This window comes from Terrapene carolina, unplaced genomic scaffold, assembly GCF_002925995.2.
Source record: "Terrapene carolina triunguis isolate 2854851 unplaced genomic scaffold, T_m_triunguis-2.0 Scaffold714, whole genome shotgun sequence".
NCBI classification, from domain to species: Eukaryota; Metazoa; Chordata; order Testudines; family Emydidae; genus Terrapene; species Terrapene triunguis.
Window position 1 is genome coordinate 14,847,732 of NW_020665065.1, and position 15,242 is coordinate 14,862,973.

A 15,242-nucleotide genomic window follows, 5' to 3' on the forward strand; every position below is an offset into this window, starting at 1 on the left:
CATAATGTAGAGTTCAGACTCTCCCTTTTCCTGGGGTTTAGTTTTTATTAATTTAAAGTAACAATACTGCATGAAGTTCAGCTCAGACTTTGTTCAAAGAATTGGCTGCTCCTGGGGTTCTCTGCACCAGCACTGCTCAGCCTACACCTTAGATCCTCTAGAATACTGTTCTAACCCCTTATCTGCAGGTGGGGAACAAGTCACCTCCATGAATGAACCATCAGAACCTATGTAGCAAGTGGTGATCCTGTTTGGGAATGGCTAAGAGGGGGTGATTCAGGAAAACAGTGTTAGGGCTTTATATAAATAATCTGTTAGATAATCTATTCATATTTGTTCACTAGTGTCAGAGTCTTAAATTTTGGTCTTCCCTAGACTACTTATTTGCAATTCATTTGATGTCAGCACTTTAATCTGAAAACATGTTGGGTGAAGCTTGTATTACAAAATCATATAGAATTGCTTAGAATAGTAGACTCTTGAGCATTAAGATACTACTAGGCTGCTAGTATCTTCAGTCTATGTAGCCACTGCAGAATTGTTCAGTACCATGTGTACCTGGTGCCCTGTCCAATCTAGTTTTTAAATAATTCCACGGATTGCCCCATATCCCTTGTTGTGAAACAGTATCCCAGTTTTTCTGTCAGTAAGCCTTCTTATTCCTATTTAATCCTTCATAACTGCATATCATTACTTCATTCAGCCATGCTAAACTCCTCTCTCCTTGCCAATTATGACCTTACCCCGTTCCTTCCATTTGATTTTAATTTAAATTCTCGCAGGAATCTTCAGATAGTTGTTGGTGCTCCTTAATTTCACAAATCTATAAAGTCTGGGAGAAACTAAGTGTGTGGCGGGGGCAGGAGATCACTTTGCTGGGCAGGCAGGGTTGGGTTAACACTTGTGGAGACCAGAAGTGAATTCAACTTGAGTCAGAAGAAGTAAACTTGCTATTAATTCAATCCCTAGCAGATACATTTCATATATGGTTTTAAGATTATTAGTTGTATTTCACAGAAATGCAGACCTTTTGCCGAAATGGTAACTTTAATTTTGATCTCTTGCTTCCAGATTTAACACTTATACTGCCTAAAGCTAATGTCCTAATATCCTTTTGTTCATTAGTTTATTACTCCCATATGCAATCTAACATTTTACCCAATTCGGTTAAATCCTTGCCTCTCCACTTCCCACACTGAGAAGAATATTCCTTCAAACACGTGGTTGTAATTTATTGCCCTTAACTTAACGGGCATATGTGCAATTGATTGAAATCAAATCATAATGAGGACCAGTGAGTCTGGATAAATGTAACTATTTTACATTCCATGTTCTTTTGTTTAGGGTTGGAGATAATCAGTGCTTTATAATCTAATCATCCCTTATTGTTAAGAAGAGGCTTCTGAAGTGAATTGAAATAGACTTCCCTGTGGAAAGATGCCTCTTGTTTGGATTTTTTTAGAAAATGATTTCAGGTAGATGAGTCTTGGCAGTCTTTGGCTAGTTCAGTAACATGGGTAGGGTACCAGATGTCCTGTTTTTAAAGGGACAGTCCTGTTTTTTGGGACTTTTTTTCTTATATAGGCACCTATTACCCCGTACCCCCGTCCCATTTTTTCACAGTTGCTATCTAGTCACCCTAAACATGGGAGAAGTTTAAACGTTGACATTCCATTTTAGGGAACCTCTTTGGTCTTTCTTGGGTTAAATAGGATTTATTAAGTCCTTGTCTGTGACAACTTGAAAGATCACAAAGTGTTCTCATAGTCTTAATCATCTCATTTCTGAAAATGCACTGGCTGAGTAACACTTCATTGCGCCCACTATCCTGTTGAATTGCAGACTTGGTTAGTGTCCAAAATGGAGTAAGTTATTCAAGCATTCAGTTTGTATTAACAGTGCTGCTGATGGTACTGCTGCCATAGAGATCTTAGTTCATGGATTTACAGAGGCTCTCAGTATAGTAGACGTGGCCTAAGTGAAGTGTCCACCAGTCTTGTCCTTCCAGCTTGAGGAAGAAGTGTTACAACCAAGTTCCCCTATGCATATGACTATACATAGATATAAGACTTCTAGTAGATGGATTGAGGTGATTGTTGGTCAGAAACAACAATGAAATCCCATTGACCTAGGTAAGCTGATATCTTACCCTGTTCTTTTTAGAGTCAACCGTGTCAATGTCTTTTTGCCTATAGTTTTTAATCACTTTGTATTGTACAGACTTCATTTGCTGAAGTCAAATAATAGTTCTCCTTGTTGTTTGTTCTCCTTGTGCATCAGCTTCTCTCTCTAAATCTCTACGCTGGCTTCTCCATCAGTGTCACATCATGTTCAAGTTTCTTGTAAACATCCTCAAAACTGCTTCTCATACACATTTATCTTATCCCGCTTCTCTACACCCACTTTGTTCTACTGATGGTGCCAGCCTAAATTCCCTCTAAGCTGCGCGGCAGGCTATGAAGGGCCGCGCAGGCGGGGAGAGGTGCCTCTCCCCCGGCCCTGGGCTGCTGCGGTGAGAGGGGCTGGGGGGGAGTCCTTTCTCCCCGCCACAGCCTCGGGGAAGCCTGAACCCCAAATCCCTCATCCCTGGCCCCACTCCAGAGCCATCAGCCAGAGCCCTCAACCCCCCTTCCCTCCCGTACCTCAACCTTCTGCCCCAGCCCTGAGCCCCCTCCTGCACCCCAAACCCCTCATCCCCGGCTCCACCCCAGAGCCCTCACCTACCCACCCACCCCCAGCCCTGAGCCCCCTCCCACATTCCAAACCCCTTGGCCACACATCACCTCCATATTGGCGCACATAACAAAATTCATTCTGCACATGAATGTAAAAAATTAGAGGGAACATTGCCAGCCCCTGTGAATCTACTTAGTCAGCTTTTCACACATACATGGCTGTGCCTTCTTCCTAAAGGCACTGCTCTGTTGTAAAGCCTATGGGGAGACTTGTTGAATGAAAATACTTAGTGCATTCTGGGTGCTACCAGAAAGAAATACTAATATGCCACCACTTGCAACATTTTTACATGTGTGCTTAACCAGCTGAGTTTCCTGTATAAGTAACAATCCTGATTCCACTAAGGAAACAGAGTATACCATGTGTTGGAGGCATAATTAGTGTTTAGTTTTTATATCAGCCACCAGTACCATGCATTGGAGGTGGGGGGTACAATCACTGAAGCTCAGATTTCTCCAGCCTGCAGTGTAATTTTCAGCTCTTGAAGTGATTAGGCAGCTGTGAGCTCTTTATGTAAGAGTTCTGTCTGTGTTTAGATGTAAACCTAGTTTGCCCAAACTAAAAACCATGGAAAGCTTTGAAGTAACTTTATTACCATTAGCTCACTGTTCCTCATTAATGGTTACTAGCCCTTTGTGATGGCTTTCTCTTCAGGCATGATAGTTACTGTGGCTTTCACAGTGAGGGCTCTGCAGATTGAATCCAGATGTGTTTGTTATGCATCCCAGCACTAAGGAAACCTGAGATTTTCTATCCCATTGCTGGCTGGGGCTTTGCACAATAGGGTGTGACATCAGGATTATGTCACCCATGAGTCTTGCCTCTGGGTTCGACTGATAAGTCCAAGATGACATCTCATAAGACGGGCTTAAATCACCAAAATGCTAGTCACTTTAATGTTCAGATGCTTACAGAATTAAAAACAGGACGGTTATGCCAGCAAACTCTTCAGATGTAAGAGAATGCAGTTAGGGCTGAATCCGGGTCCCTTCCTTAACTTTAGCCAGCTCAAAGCCTAATAAGAGACAGCTTTGCACTATTCTATGTAATTACGCAGGCTGCGATGAGTTTTTAAAAGGGGTGAGAGAGGAAAGCAAGATGAGCGTATTGGGAAACATCATTTAGTTGCTCTTGACCCGATTCTCTCTTCTGCAGTGCTTCATTTTTGGTGCATCTATATGCAGAATTCCTTCTAAAGCACCTTTTGAGCATTCTGATACTCATCAGAGTTGTTCTCTGCCTTGGATTCCCTTGCTGCCCTATCCTTAGTGTCTTAAAATCTGAACACAAGAATTGGAAGAGTCCTATTACGTCATCCCTGCTGATGCAGCATTGTCCTCACTGCACACGTTCCTAGCGTAGGTTTCAGTGTCCCAAGCAATGAAAGGAGTTCTGCTACTTCCTTTGGAAACCATTTCATAGTCTCCTACTTCACGATCAGGAAGTCTTTTGTAATATTCACACTAAATTTTCTATTTAACTTTCTCCAGTTCTTTCTGGCTATGCTCATTATCGGACTGAAATCCTTTCTCTGGTATTTCAATCTTCAGTTATTTATGGATTATCTTATATCCTCTTCCCCTCATGCCCCGCCAGTCACCCTTTTAATCAAGATGTGTGCATTTACCTTTGATTTTTTTTTCTTAGCAAATGAATGCTTCTAGCCTCTCATCACTCTTGGGTTATTTCTCAGAATTCTATCAGTTTCTCTAACAATAGGCTTATTTCTGGTTGGTGTTCAGAACTCCCCTCTGTTCAGCAGCATCTGTGTACATATTAATGTGCTGATTATTAATTGGACACTAACTCTACCTAAGAAGTGACCTAATACCTGTCTGTGCATATGCCATTAGATCCTTTCTTAAATCATGGTTATCTGTACTGTATATGCTCTTTGCGAATTCTTGAGCCACATGTTACTGTCCAAACCAATCTGAAATGATTTTTGAAGTAAGAATTTGTAGCACAAAATCAAATGCTTTACTGAAATCCACCTAAAATAGCACTGACTTTGTCCCTTTTCTAATTTTATGATTGTTACGAAAATTTTGATTCCTCAAGACAAACTTCATTTGCATAAGACCATGCTGCCTGTTGAACATTACAGCTTTACCCTCTGCGGCTGGGATTTAAAAAAAAGCCTCAGGGAGGTTGGGTGCCTGATGTCCATCAGAATTCCAGACTCCTAGGCTCCTTTGAAAAGCCAAGCCTAGATGTTTAGTGACTTACCCCTTAATAATGCTAGGTCCCTGTTGTTGAGCCACTTTATCGTGCTCATCGCCATACATTTGTAGGTGCGGCTGGTTGTTTGATAATTCCAAAGCTCTTGACTCCCCCTTCAAGACAATGTTTGGCCAGACAGATGCATCAGAACAAGATAGACTGATTAAGGATAAACTTTCTAGCTCATATAGCTGTTTGTCTTATTGCTGAACATCTGAATCTCTGTTAGAGAATATACATGGATGCTCAGAATAGAGCCGTTTATTCTTAAAAGTACAAGGGGAGATTTTCAAAGGCACAGATGTCAGTTAGGTTCCTAACTCCATTTGAAAGTCAAGGTACACTGAGCTACAGGTCTGGGCACAGTAATAAGGAACTAGATCTGAAACTGGCCCTTGGACTATCTGACCGTTACAATCCGGACTGGGGAGCTCAAGAGCATCACCATCCACATTTACTGATTCTGGCGTGAACCTAGAAAGTGGTGGAGGATACTTTCAGTTTAGGTTGAGCACTACACTGCCCTTTGCATCTCTGAAAGCTCTCCCACAGTGTCTTAAAAGTATGCTATGTTTTTAATGAATAAGTTGGTATCAGATGGTGAAGTAGGGCAGGGCTGGCTCCAGGCACCAGCTTGGCAAGCAGGTGCTTGGGGCAGCCACTCCGGAGAGGGGCGGCAGGTCCAGCTATTCAGCGGCAATTCGGCGGACGGTCCCTCACTCCCGCTCGGACCTTCCGCCGAATTGCCGCCGCAGATCGCGATCGCGGCTTTTTTTGGGCTGCTTGGGGAGGCCAAAACCCTGGAGCCGGCCCTGAAGTAGGGTTTCCAGGTGCCCGGTTTTCAACCAGAAAGTCTGCTCAAAAAGGAGACCCCTAGCAGTGCCCGACCGGACACCAAAAGTTTGGTTACCACGGAGGAGTGGGGAAGAGGTGGCGCCAGGCCATCAACACACATCAGCCCCTGCTCAGCTAGGGCTGCTCCTATCTGCATCTCGTGGGCAGGCAGGCTTGGTATCAGGCCTGAGCTCTGGAGCAGCGGGGCGGCGAGCGATGGGGGAAGGGCCTGGGGAAAGGGGGGGCGGGGGAGTTTGGTTTTCAGCAATTAGAAAGTTGGCAACCCTAGTCAGAAGGCTAACTCATCAGCGAATAATAGTCCTTCTTGTAACCTGACTGGCTAGAGTAAACTTGATGTGTGAATTAATATGCCATACAATATCTGTGCCAAGCATGATTTCAGTACATTTAATGCTCATGCACAAGAAATAGTTTATTTTAGGCCTCCCATCTTTTCTGCCAAATATATTTTAATATTCAGTTTTATGCTTCAAATAAAAATAACATGTTCCCAAGTGGTAAGTGCAAATACAGAGATTGTTCTGTGTAGATCAGTAAAGGTGAATGACTGGTGAATTTAATGAGGCTCAACTCTAGGTTTATTGCATCTTTCCTTACAGCAGCAGTGTGACTTGTCCTGCACTTCCTAGATTCACACCCAGACAGCAGGTGGAGTAGACAGTGGTGCTTCAGAGTTCTCCAGCCTAGTTTGTAAGGGTGTAAATAGTTTGAGAGCCTTCAAGATCTAATTCCTGTCAATGTTTTGCAGATCTGTAACTCAGCGTATCTTGCTGTAGTTTGTCACAAGACTGCTGTCTGAAGCTGTTTACCCCATACTGTATTTGTGTTAATTTCCCTGAAGGAAGGGAAGAAGGCCCTTCCCTGTATTTAGATTTTGGGGCCTCCACCCAGAGCCGTAATTAGGCATTTTAGCGCCTGAGGCAAACAAGCATATTTGTGCTCCTTAACGTTTTTTCCATCCTCCCGGCTTTGCGCCCGGATAGCTGCCCTGCTCGCCCCGTCCTGATGACGGCACTACCTCCACTAGGACCCTTTCTGTAATTATGTACGTCTAGGTGCTGAACTACTTATTTAAACAAGTCTGGGACTCCACTGTGTATTTCTGCAGTTTGCCTCTTAAGAGACTGACATAATTCTAGTTTATTTTGGAACAGCATGTGTGAGCAATTGTAGTTTGCAGAATGTAAAACTTGTCTGCAACTTCATTAAATATGCAGCGGGCGCTCTACAGAATGGCCTGCTGTTGGTCAAACTGATGGGTATAGGTGAGAGACTTGCTTGCAAGTCTCTGCCTCCTGTGGTTTAATGAGCCTGTTCTGTAACTGGAGATAGACCATGGTGTTACGAGGTGACTCAGTCTTTTGTGTTGGAGGCTAATGGTAGTTTGCTGGTGACTTCTCAAAGAGGTTTTGGTCATGACATTTCAAGCACTAAGTACAGTTGAATGTTTGGGGAAACTAAATGGGGAATGTCATTTTTGACAATGGTAATGTATAGAAAGCCACAAACTCCAGGATTCTAGGCAGCTTCTGACTTTTAGCTGTTTGATTGCTTTGAATGCTGTTCTCCTAACATGCAGGCAGCATTATTACTCTTTATAGCTCTCCTTGCAGTTTGTCGTCCAGCCGCAGTCCAGATGTGCAGTTAAGTGTAACTGGCATTGAAGTTACACATACCTAATTTTATTGGTATGCTTGCTCATAGGACTGTTGCACCTGTGTGTGCTGGAAAAAGTTTCTGTTAAATACCTGTACAGAATCCACAGGCATATTTTGGGATGTGTTCATTAAACGGGACTGAGGACACAAACATCTTACCTTTTCTAGTATTCAGGGAACATCCTTAAAGAACTTCATATGGCCACATTCCTGATTGTGTGTGAGATGAAGGGAAAGGAGTAAAGGAACTTTGAATTATCTCTAATTGAGCCAGTAAAAAACATTATTTCCTGCTCGTTTTCCCCTATATCAAACTGTCCTGTGCATTCTCATGCCTGTTGTTTTATTGTTGAACAGTATTCTGTATTTTCTTGCTGCTGTAAATCTGGGATGGGGAGAAGGTCAATGGTGAAATTACCTGATGACAAAACTGAACTCTTTCTGTAGCCTTAAAATCTTTTTCCATCCATGAGCTAGTAATGTGTAGTCAATTTGAATAAATGGCTTGACAACACCTCTTTCCTTGCTGAAACTGGCCATTTTTTTATACTTAGAAAACAAAAATGCAAGTCAACATTTGGTTTTGGGTGGGGGAGGTACATGATGAAAATTGTTCTGTCATGTGTCCTACCAGTCAGTTAAACTTCTGCCTTCAAATAGGCTCCTCCATTGATCTCCCTGTGGTATCAGTCACCCATTAGAACTGCCAGAAAACAGCAGCCCTTTTGGTGGTGATTTTAATGTTTGTAGACGAATGCTCAAAAGCATTTTTGGGAGACAATAGGACTTCGTCTTCTATCAATATCAAGAGACTTAGACTCACTTCTAGGTGCTGACCAGCTGTTCCTGTTACACTCTGCAATTGCAAGAAGCATCTATATAATTTATCTAGAAAAAATCAAAGTGAACAGTGTCACTTTACCAAATCCAGTCTAAAGCACCACTTAACATTTTAAAATGGTTTTCATAAACAAATGGTATTGGTACTTGGCATTGGGTTTTGTGGCTTAATGTTGTGCTGCAAGAGTCATGAGCCAGATACAAAAACCCACCCGCTGTCTTTGGCACTAGCTTACCCACTGGAAAATGCCCAAGTGTTTTTATGGATGTGACTTGGTTCTAGTGAAATTGAGAGCCATAGCTTGTTTTCATTGCAGTGTGATGGAAACTCACTTTCCCAGTGTATAGTCCAAAATTCATACCAAGTGTTGTGGAAAGAGCTTTCCAATGGCACCAAACAACATCATTAATAATCTGGTCTTTAATGGTAAAATAAAGTGATCAATCTGTCCCCCTTTTTTTAGGGTGTGCTATTGGGGAGAAGGGAAACTTCCTGCCCCCCTTCCCTCCCCCCCCAACCCAACTCTCTTGAAGTTATAGCTTTGTTCTGGCCAAGCTTTTACTCTCTAGAGTTCCTTAAACAAGTTTCCATCCTATGTGTCCACCCACCTAAACTTCAAACACTTCATAAAGCTTTGGATCTCTCTTAACTTAAATATTTTTTTTTTCTCACATTCATAAAGTAGGTCATTTAAAAAAAATTTTTTTTAGTGTGACATTTTTTGTGTAAAAAGACTTTTTTCCAGGAGTTCTGTGGTTGAAGAGTAATGGACATAAAATCTGTGTACCTGACCATGACATTCAAACTATAAAGGAGTTCCAATGAAAAATGGCATGCTACTCTGAACTTTAGATGGCGAGAGTTATTGATATATTGGATGTAATGCCTTTTCAGTAACTCCAGGGATCAACCTCTTGTGCACAGTAAATATTTCCTGAAACATAACTTTAAGTCTCTGAAACAGTTGCAGCAGTCTTTATTGAAGGTCGGTTACCCCTTGAAGCCTCCATAATATAGGAGTGTGTCAACCAGTAGTGCAGCCTTCTGATAAAGGGTGGTGGGTGGTTAGCACAACCAAAAAAAATTTTTTTTTTTTTAGTATTCTCTTACTGCAAAATCTTGCCCCCTCCTCCATGCCAAAGAATAATCTGGAGATATCCAGTCCTTAAACTGAAGAAGACTTGAGTTCCCAGCTATTCTTATTAGCTTTGAAAAATGTATTCACATTTGGGAAGCCTTGCAAAGCACCAGAAGTTGCACGGGAAGATAGGAATTGCCATATTGAATCAGACCTGTGGTTCATCTAATCCGTATTCTCTCTCTGACCGTGGCTAGCAACCAGATGCTTCTGAGGAAGATGTACAATAATCTGCCCAACACTGCAGTTACACATACAACAATCTAGAAAACTCAGAGGGGCATAGATCAAGAGTAGGGATTCATGTAGACTGTCACCTCAAAGAAGAAGGTAGAATTTTCCAAGTCAGTTGCCCACCTTTCTGCTTAGTTTTTTATTAAGTGTGTCTGTTTTTTCTGTGTCTGACAAAGCTTTCTTGGATATAGTCCTGTCCTTGTGCAGCAAATCCATGCTTACAAATGTAGATTTCAATTCCTGCCAATCTCTGTCCAATTTTCTGTTATATAGTAGCCAATTAACCTGTAGCATCATCTTTATTTTTCCTGGAGAAAGTAAGCTTAAAGAAAAGTTCCCTAAACATGATGTCCTGGGTTTATGTATTTATCAGACATGTCCCACATCAGTATGGTTTATAAAAACTGATTAGGGAGGAATAAAACCTGAACCCTAAAATTTAGTCTCCATGTGACTCTGGCTGAAATCTAGTGCTTCTGATCAGTGATATACACTTTCTTCTCAGGAAAACCAGTGAATTTTTTGGAATAATCAAATATTGGTGAAGCATACAGCTAACATTCATCCCTTGAACACGACTGCATTCAATTGTTTGCATTATCGTTTGGGTCTCAAGATACCTAAGCTGGCTATGGCAAAGTAACTTTATTGAAATAGCATGTTAGTATTTAAAACAATATTAATACTATATTTGATTCATTAAATATACAAAGACTAGTTAAAGTGTTTCCATGTGTGTGCTGTTAGTTCTGGCGGGAGGTTCTTCAGATGGTTTTATGTGGTTTCAAACAACATTTTAGCACATTCTTAAAATACCCACAAAAGCCTTTATGTAAAATCTCATAAATGTGAACCACATAAAAATTATTTTTTTCCTGTTTCATGTCATTAGGATCAAAGTACAGTAGGTAAGAATAAATTTCCAAAAAACCTTGTTGTAGTCCCATTCTTAATTAATGTTTCAGGCTCATAGCAAGCTCATAAAATGTATAATGGGGAAACTGTCTGTATACCCTTCAATAATCTCACTGACTGCCAGTTCACCCACAGTGATTTTTAGCACACTTGCTATGGAGGCAGATGTAGTTTCTATTCTCTAGCCTTTCAGCCCTTCTGCTCTCTTCTCCAAGGAAGCATCGGTCAGTTTTCTGAGGAACTGCAAGGCACACTGATCAATGCAGAAGTTACAATCCATTCCCACATGCTTCAGGAGAGTGAGGGTTTTTTTGGTAACCCAACAGAGTTCTGGTTTCAGCATGTCTGCTCAGTTGAAAGGCTTTCCCTTTTTAATTGGGGTAATGTCTCTGGATAACAATACTTCATAGGACAGTACTATATGCTTCTTTGTTACTAAATGCCACATCTGTGCTTGCTGATCCATAGTGAAGGTCCCTCACTGGACACTAACTGCTGTAGTATTGAATTAACTGTTTATACCTGTCTCCCAGTCTTCAGCATTCTTTGGTATGATGGTACATATGTGCAATAAGGAAGAATTTGGGTAGCACTGGTGTCTCTTTGTATGGTGGGGGGGGGGAGGAGAGGGGTTGTGTGTGGGTTTTATTTTTTAAGCTTTGATTTGTGTCCTACAGATGCAGAGAGAATATTTGAGTAGAGTAGGCCACATTCCTTTACAATAATCTTTCTGTCTGTTCACACTATTCTGTGGGCACTGAGTTGGGAGGATGCATTTGACTTCTGGAACTGTCTGTAGCATATCCGGAGATCCAAAATGAACAGCATGTGGAATCAAACCTTAAATGCAGTTAGTAAAACAGGCTTGTGTAAAAAGAAAATAGATTTTTGTCATGTTAATAATGGAGTGGGGTTTTCCTTTCTTGCTGAAGGGAAACATGAAATCACTTGTAAATTTAAATGAACATGCTCCTCAAAAGGCAGTTAAAGTTAGGGCTGCAAAACTGTTTAACCTGGATGACATTTTCCTTCCCTTGGCTGCTGAGCCACTATTCCAATGTGGGGGGGGCTACCACTGAAGCAGCCTTCTCAAAACATGGATTCTCTGATATTGTGTATACCCATAAGTGTACATGGTGAGCATATGAATGAAGAACACTCAGAAAATGAACTAGATGTCTATAGCTATATGAGCACTTGTCTCTTGGCTTTTTCAGCTTCCTATACTTGCACCAGACTGACTGAACAGCATTAGAACCACACTATTATGAACAGTCAGCTTGGTAGTTTATACATCAGGTCCAGTCATGACTAATAGCTAGCAGTATGAGAGACTAGTTAACACTAAAGCAGAAACAAAAGCCAAATTAAAATCCTGCCATTAAATGGTGTGACACATCTTAAGCCTTATGACGTGAGAGTTAAACTCTTATAGCTGTGAGTGTCATGGAAATTCCTATAAGTACAAAGTTAAGAGAAGCAGGGACTGAAATTCTTTGCTGTAGTAGTTAAATTACTAAAATCTCAGTTTTCTGCATGCTGTGGGAGAATATTCATGCTTTACATCTCTTGCATAAGGAGAGCTTGAGATTCACTGTAGACACTTGCTAAGAAGGAACTGTAATAATTGTGCTAAAATGCTATAGGATTACAGTTGCAGTCTGCTAAAAGCAAAAAGTAAATCATATGCTCCCCAATCCCTACTATATCTGTTTACTTTACAGTAGATGTTTCATCCACCACATGTATAATGTGGTAAGAAAGGTGTAAAGCAGTTAGATCAGCAAAAGAGCAGGTGTGGGGTTTTACAGAGTTCATAGTTCTCTCAGTTTTGCAAGAATGTACTTTTTGGCCACTAAAGAAGAGAGATTCAATGTTTTAAGTTTATTCCCTGGTTTATACCCGCTCCCAAGCAGGATACCAGGTGGATTAATATTTAAACCTAGCCAGTGGCCCTCCGTACATTCTCGGACAGTGTGGAGATTGCCTGCCTGGAGTGGTATACATAATGCTATATTACATGTCCACCAATGGAACAATTAGCATGAGATGGTCATGTAAGTAACCTAGGCTTTCTGAAAAGGTCTCTGATATATTAGCGAAAAAGGCAGAAGCACACAAGCAAGATGTCCAAGTCCATAAACAGCTGAAAGGCATTTTCTGGGCCATGACAAAATGTGACCGTGGGATCTACATCAACTCTCTGGGAGATAGCAGAGGACAGCTTGAAGTACAATAATCTGCATCACCCTGTGGAGCCATCACATGCCTGAGTGGCAGCCATAAACAGCCTTCTAACATTCCCATCAAGAAATCGGATGGCTCTCCCTTTTCATCGATGGACAAGGTCCGGACAGAAGGAAAACAACAAACACATTATGAAAATGTGCTGAACCAGGCATTTCCGATGAGCTATGAGACCTGGCAAAGCACATGGCTGCAGATCCAGGGACAAACACTGATCCCTCATCACTCAAAATGTAAAAGACCCATCCAAAAGTTATGGTATGGGTGTGCTGCGGGACCTGATGGCATTCCACCTGAGCTACTGCAAGGTGACTTGGAACCCCGGTGATTATTGGCCTACATCAGCCGTTAAGTGTGGGCATCAGGCAAAGTACCAGCCTCCTGCATGAAATCCATGTCTTGCTTAGGGGTGCAAAAATGTGTTTGTGCTGAGACAAGTTCAGGATCTGTCAAGTCTGTGTACTATCTGTGTTGCTGTATGGGTCAGAAACCTCTTACAAGCAGACTTGGAGTGGCTAGAGACATTCTATATGTGCTGTCAGCCCCAAATCCTGAACATAAACCGGTATGACATTTTACACAAAGTCAACTCCTAGAGATCTGGCCTTCCTTCAATCACTCATCGTATTCAAAATCAGAGGTGCATTCTTTTCAGCCATGTGCTGGGATGTTTTTGTCCATCCCAGCAACACCATACACTCAAACTGTCCGTGGACACCTGGCACAGCCTGCAGGGCCACCCCAGAGATTTGTGTATTCAGAGGATTGAGCCAGATGTGGAAACTTCACTACACCATGCCTGGTGTGGTGCCATCAATGGCGGCCGCTCTGGCTGGCCCAACGGTCCTCTGTAGACTGTTTGACTGGCCCTTCGTTTCTAAGAACTTTGGTTTCAGTCTAACTCTGATAGCAATAAATCAAAATGTCAGCTTTCTTCACACAAACTTCAGACTGTAGCATAAAGCCACCTATCTGTTCCCTTTTGTCTTAATTAGCAGACTTTGCTATAAAGAACTTCCAGACACTCTCGGTAGTGAGAAGGAAAAACTACACTATCAAATACAGCCCTTACTTTCAGCCTGGTTTGTAGCTTGCTCTGTAACAGCTGTTGCAGTTAATTGGAATGGGAGGAGTTGTTCGCTCAAGTTGGATAGATATCCATAAATAGCTGTTTCTCACTAACCCATGTAAGGTTTTTATTTTTTTTAAGAGAAAAGTACAATCATTTTTATTAAAATGAATGATGTAAAAATATGAAAACTTAAGTTCTTGGGTATCTAGTAGGCTCTCAACAGCAGTCTAAAAAAACATTCTGGAATCTGGGAACTTTTGTTTATCTGGAATCTTTATTGGCTCTCTTCTTACAGGTATTTTGAAGGTGGAGTCTCCTCTGTCTACCTCTGGGATCTGGATCATGGCTTTGCTGGTGTGATCCTTATTAAGAAAGCTGGAGACGGATCAAAGAAGATTAAGGGATGCTGGGATTCCATTCATGTGGTGGAAGTTCAGGTACATCCTGTGGGGCAGCTGATATTCCTAAATGAAAACAAAAGCCAGTTAATTCCAGACAATAAAGGCGTACAGGTGCTCAGCTGAACAATGCAATGTTATGTTGGGGCTGTGTAAACCTTTCCTCTATTAATTTTTGAAAAGTCCCTTAAGTAATTTGAATGAAGATAAGTCAGGGCTGTAATCAAAAGGATCCCAGAAAGATTGAAAATACGTTCTTTTCTGTGCATGTAACCATGAGCTTTTTTTAATTTAAAGGTCTGCAGATAAATATCACCAATTAAGTAATAAAAATGGGGCATTGGGGAGTAAATTTCTTGAACTAGATTTGCCTTTAGAAAAGTGTGTGTGTGTGTGTGTGTGTGTGTGTGAGAGAGAGCATTTTAAAATATAAAACATTGGCTTCAGTCTGGCCATTCAGCTATGCTTTTCAATCCTGTGGCTGCTGATGTGACTCCCCCATGCTTTGCCATCTTTTAGGTTTTATGTTTTAACTTGTCTCTCCATCTTCTTTTCCTCCCCTTCCCTTTCAGGAAAAGTCCAGTGGTCGCACTGCCCATTACAAGCTGACCTCCACGGTGATGCTATGGCTGCAAACTAACAAAACTGGTTCCGGTACCATGAACCTCGGAGGAAGCCTTACCAGACAGGTACTATAATATACTAGCATTAGAGGAGATGTCTGCAAAGCAAGGCCACAACTGACTCAGGCTCATGGGGCTTGGGTTGAGGGGCTAGAAATTGCTGTTAGATGGTCAAGCTCAGGCTGGAACCTGAGCTCTGGGACCCTCCACCCTCCCAGGGTCCCCAGCCCAAGCCCAAATGTCTATACAGCTATTTTTCTTCAGCCCTGGAACCCAAGCCCGGTGAGCAGAGTCAGCTGACC

At 41.7% G+C, this 15,242-nt stretch overlaps 1 protein-coding gene across 2 annotated transcripts in view; it reads left to right on the forward strand.

The window, feature by feature from the left end:
• The window catches only part of CAPZB (capping actin protein of muscle Z-line subunit beta), a 120,723-nt gene that overhangs the window by 81,452 nt on the left and 24,029 nt on the right, over positions 1-15,242 (forward strand). For both annotated transcript variants that reach the window (XM_026659951.2, XM_026659950.1), the window contains exons 5-6: positions 14,215-14,356; positions 14,890-15,006. In XM_026659951.2, coding sequence (XP_026515736.1) covers positions 14,215-14,356; positions 14,890-15,006 — 259 coding nt within the window. The remainder of the gene's footprint in view (positions 1-14,214; positions 14,357-14,889; positions 15,007-15,242) is intronic.